Source organism: Cajanus cajan, chromosome 1 (genome assembly GCF_000230855.2).
Source record: "Cajanus cajan strain Asha chromosome 1, NIPB_CcT2T_4, whole genome shotgun sequence".
Classification (NCBI taxonomy): domain Eukaryota; kingdom Viridiplantae; phylum Streptophyta; class Magnoliopsida; order Fabales; family Fabaceae; genus Cajanus; species Cajanus cajan.
In genome coordinates, this window is record NC_138517.1 from 15,558,483 (window position 1) to 15,562,764 (window position 4,282).

The 4,282-nt window shown below is 33.5% G+C and overlaps 1 protein-coding gene across 1 annotated transcript; it reads right to left on the reverse strand.

The window, feature by feature from the left end:
• Window positions 1-1,258: 1,258 nt before the first annotated feature.
• LOC145949595 (zinc finger BED domain-containing protein RICESLEEPER 2-like) lies at window positions 1,259-3,407 on the reverse strand. The gene is made up of 3 exons (XM_083060033.1): window positions 2,545-3,407; window positions 2,123-2,351; window positions 1,259-1,519 (listed from the first exon to the last, which is right to left on the reverse strand). The coding sequence occupies exons 1-3, from the start codon at window positions 3,405-3,407 to the stop codon at window positions 1,259-1,261; spliced, it is 1,353 nt and encodes a 450-aa protein (XP_082916159.1).
• Window positions 3,408-4,282: the final 875 nt, after the last annotated feature.

Genomic DNA, 4,282 nt, shown 5'->3' on the forward strand with positions numbered 1-4,282 from the left:
TCTACGGGAGAATCAGAATACTTTGAGAAAAAAAATACTAAAACAAAATCTCTTTCGACTCCAAAGTCTATCTCTTTAAAACCTCTGTCTAAAAATTATAAGAAATGAACTGATGAATTTCAAGTCTTTAGAGAACCTTATATACTTCTCCCAAACTTGGTCAACTTTGACCTCAACTTAAAATAGTTCAAAACAACTTAACTCTCAAGGATCATTTAACCCTCAAAGTTTTAAAACAATAACAATTAGAACATGACATAGCATCATTTAAAACAACATTATATCATATAATAAAACATTAAAGCATATAGTGTTACACCCCACTAGTCAGCGGTACTAAGATGGATCTGAATAAAGGTAATCTTTATCCAATGCAAGTCGATAATTTTCCTTTATAAGGAAAAAGTTTACAAGTAAGCATGTTATACTTATTCAAGATGTCTAAGGTGTATTTTCTTTGACACGTCAAAAGCCTTAAAGAACCTCGTGCTAGTTCTAAACCAAGGAAGAGTTTCCTAAGTCTTTCATATGAAAATAATTTCTCAACTATTGCTTGAATTTGGTGCATGGGAGTGTCATTGCCAGTTATTACAAGATTGTTTACAAAAATGAGAACAATGATACATTTGGAGTCATGGTAGTACAAAAATAGGTTGTGATCTGCATGACATGTTGTATACCCAGCTTCACCGAAGCTTGTGATAGTTTTGAATACTAGTTGTGGGTTGCCTACTTTAAACCATATAAAGATTTTCACAAATGGCACACTAAAATTTTCTTTAGTCCATTGTAGTGGTGGGCTTGGATCGGTTTTTTTAAAAAACCGATCCAAATCGATCTGATCCGCTTTTAAATGGATTGGTTTAGTAGATTCCAATCCAATCTGGTTTACTGATCCGATTTTGAACCAAACCTAATTAATAGATCAGTTTCGAACCAATTTCGATCTAGATTTATGGATTAATCCATTTCCAAAATGGATCGGATAAAAAACCGGTTTAAAACCGGTTTTTTGAAACCAGTTTTTTAAAACAGATTTTTTAACCAGATTTTTTAACCAATTTTTTGAACCAGATTTTTTAACCAGTTTTTTAAAACAGATTCTCGAACCAGATTTATTAACCAGTTTTAAACTATAATAATAAGATGGATATAATATAAAAAGAAAGATAAAAATACTAAAAATCATACTTTTTCCACCTTGTTGTCAACCCTAGACACAACCACAATATTCGCTGAAGAAAAGACTTCAATTTGATTACTGCAACATAATACATTCTTCAATCATGTGTGCATTCATTTCATTTGACGGCTTCCCAGAACCAACAAGATTGATCTCTGGCTCTTTATTAAGAGCTAGAGAACAATTTTTGCCAGATAAATGATAAACTTCTTTAACTGAAAAGGGATCCACTGATTGCCTAGATCGTGAAATGTGCTTCTGCAATGTTGACAATGAAGCAAATGGACTTCTCGAAGGGGTGGGTGAAGCTAATTTCTGCACAGGGCACTGTACAGCCTTTACCAGAGGTGTTTTAAAGGAAATAAACTATAACATGAAAAAATAAAGACATCCATGGAAACAACTCACACCACCTATTAAGAATTACAATATATATCTTAATTCTTAAAATAAACTTGAAAATATCCAATTCAAAACATTCCACCAAGTATTTGCTCAATTGACTTTGAGTCTCACCTAAGGCTATATACCCTTTTAAGTCAAATCAAAATATCCACTAAGTAATCACTATGATCATATTATATCCACCAAAATATCTACTAATTAAGTCAAAAGCAACATGAGCCACAACAAGAATTACAATGTCCAAATTATATCATTAACTAAATAATCCATCTTCAATCATCTCCAAGTGTAACAGAGGAGGCTAAATAAGTAATGTCTGGTGGGAAAATAATTGCTGCAAAATAAAATTAAAAAAAAGTTATCAATTATTGATCAAATTATAATAAGTATATAATACAATAATGCAATATAAAATAGATCTAGCTTGTTACTTTGTTCAAATTTCTCCAACTCTTCAAAATCCCCATTTTCATTTGAAAACAATTGTAGTTGTGTTCTTTTAAGCCAATCTTGTGTGCAAATAAGTGCTTCTACCATTCTAGGTGTAAGAGAACTACGATATGGATCAAGAACTCTTCCTCCAGTACTAAAGGCATATTCAAAGGCCACTGTAGAAACAGGTATAGCAAGCAAATCTCTAGCCATTTTTGAAAGAATTGGAAATCTACCCGAGTTGAGCTTCCACCAATTCAAAATATCCAAATCTACGTAACTCTCTTCTAAGGCTTCCTCCAAGTATTTGCTTAATTCAGATTTATTAGAGCTAGTTATTTGAAAAAAATGGTTATAACCATAAGGGTCATCACTACCTCCTTCATTGAATCGAGCTTCTTGTGAGTTAACTTCTATTTCATCTCTTCCACCATTATACTCTTGAAAAAAGTAATTTCAAACTATACTCCACTTTTTATTTTAAACTAGATGCCACCTCACCATCAAAATTTTGACTAATCAACCAATGCATGAACTGTAATTTGTATCCTGGATGCAACACAAGAGCAATAAGTAAAAACATATTTAGACGATCAGCATTGCCCCAATACTTATCATATTTCTTCTTCATATTTTCTGCCATAATGCATACATTTATATCCCTAGAATTGCACATTTGGCTGATCTTCTTTCCAATTCCAAAGACCTCAAACATGTATATATTGCTAGTTACATAAACTGAGCCAGACATGTGCAAAGTAGCATCATAAAACAATTTCAGAAATGGTAGGATTGCACGCACAAATTCCCAATCAACATATGAAGGAACACCTTTTACCTTTTCTAACTCTTCGATATACTTCTTATCTTGCATCTCAAGCTCTTCAAAAGCCTTGTGAAGTTTCAATGCAACCTCTAACATTAAGTAGGTAGAATTCCATCTGGTTTCCACATCCAAGCAAACAAGGCCTTTGTATTCAATATTTTGTTTCTCAACACATGTCTTGAATTTAGCCAACCTAGAAGGGGAAGATCGTACATATTTTACAGCACCGCGAATTCTCAAAATAGCATGAATGTTATCCTTGAAACCTTCTTTCACAATCAAATTTAAAATATGGGCACAACAACGCATGTGAATATAATCTCCCTTCATAACCAAACTATTCCAAGAAATTAACCTTCTTTTTAGATATTGGATTCCAACATCATTTGACGAGGCATTATCAATTTTCAAAGTAAGAACACGATTCAACCCCCATTTACTCAAGCAATGTTCAACCTTTTTAGCCATGGTCTTTCCTGTGTGACTAGTGACTTGACAAAAGTTTAACACCTTCTTTTGCAGCTTCCAATTGTTGTCAATGAAATGAGCAGTCAAGCACATATAACTCAAATTTTGAGATGAAGTCCATGTGTCTGTGGTGAGGCAAACCCTTTGACAGTTTTGAGAAATAAATTCCTTCAATTTTTCTCTTTCACTATCCCAAAGTTTATAAATATCACGTGCTAGGGTAGTACGTGAGATGACATTAAGAGAGGGTGCTACAATGCTTAAAAACTCACGAAAAGCTTCATGCTTTATACATCAAAATGGGAGCTCCATTGCCACAAACATTTTGACAATTGCAATTCTCAATGCTTGTTGGTCAATTTTGGGCCTAGCCAATGAAGGGGAAGAAACCATGGTTCCAGATGAGTCTGATTTTTGCTTCTTGCTCAACATTTGATTTGATATACCCTTGCATCTACGTAAATGATTTCGCATAGCACTTGTTCCATTCTCAAACCTAATCAATGTACCACAATGGTTACATTTAGCTCTCTTATCTATGTTGGGCTTTGGCTCCTCAATAAAGTGATTCCATACATCAGATCGATTCTTACGCCCTTCAGAATCGCGAGGCAGTAACATTTGTTCAGCTAGATGTTCTATAGTGTCAGAAACTAAAGTTTCATTTAGCTCAGCCATGTAGTTGTTCTACAATAGAAAAGAAAAATAGGATGTAATTTTTTTGTGGTAAAAAATTACATGGAAATTTGACTATAACCAAGCAAGAGTGTAAGACAAAAACCTGTAAAAGAAGTATTCCAAGAGTTGCTGAACCAAATCTTGTGAGAAGTTCACCTTTCTCTGCAAGAAGCTAAAAATATATGCATGAAACCAAAGCACCAAAAGCTGCCAGTAGTATTGAATCAAAATCCAAGAAAAAAACCAGCTCCAAAGTATAATACTAAAGTACCTTTATATGAGAGAAATAT

Excerpts from the sequence above, each read along its gene's own strand:
- LOC145949595 (XM_083060033.1), bottom strand. The coding sequence starts at position 3,407 with ATGTGCTTGACTGCTCATTTCATTGACAACAATTGGAAGCTGCAAAAG. Across the intron at positions 2,352-2,544 it reads AAATTACAGTTCATGCATTG|CTCTAATAAATCTGAATTAA; the intron begins GTTGATTAGTCA and ends TCAAATAACTAG. Across the intron at positions 1,520-2,122 it reads GTTCTCTTACACCTAGAATG|GCTGTACAGTGCCCTGTGCA; the intron begins GTAGAAGCACTT and ends CCTCTGGTAAAG.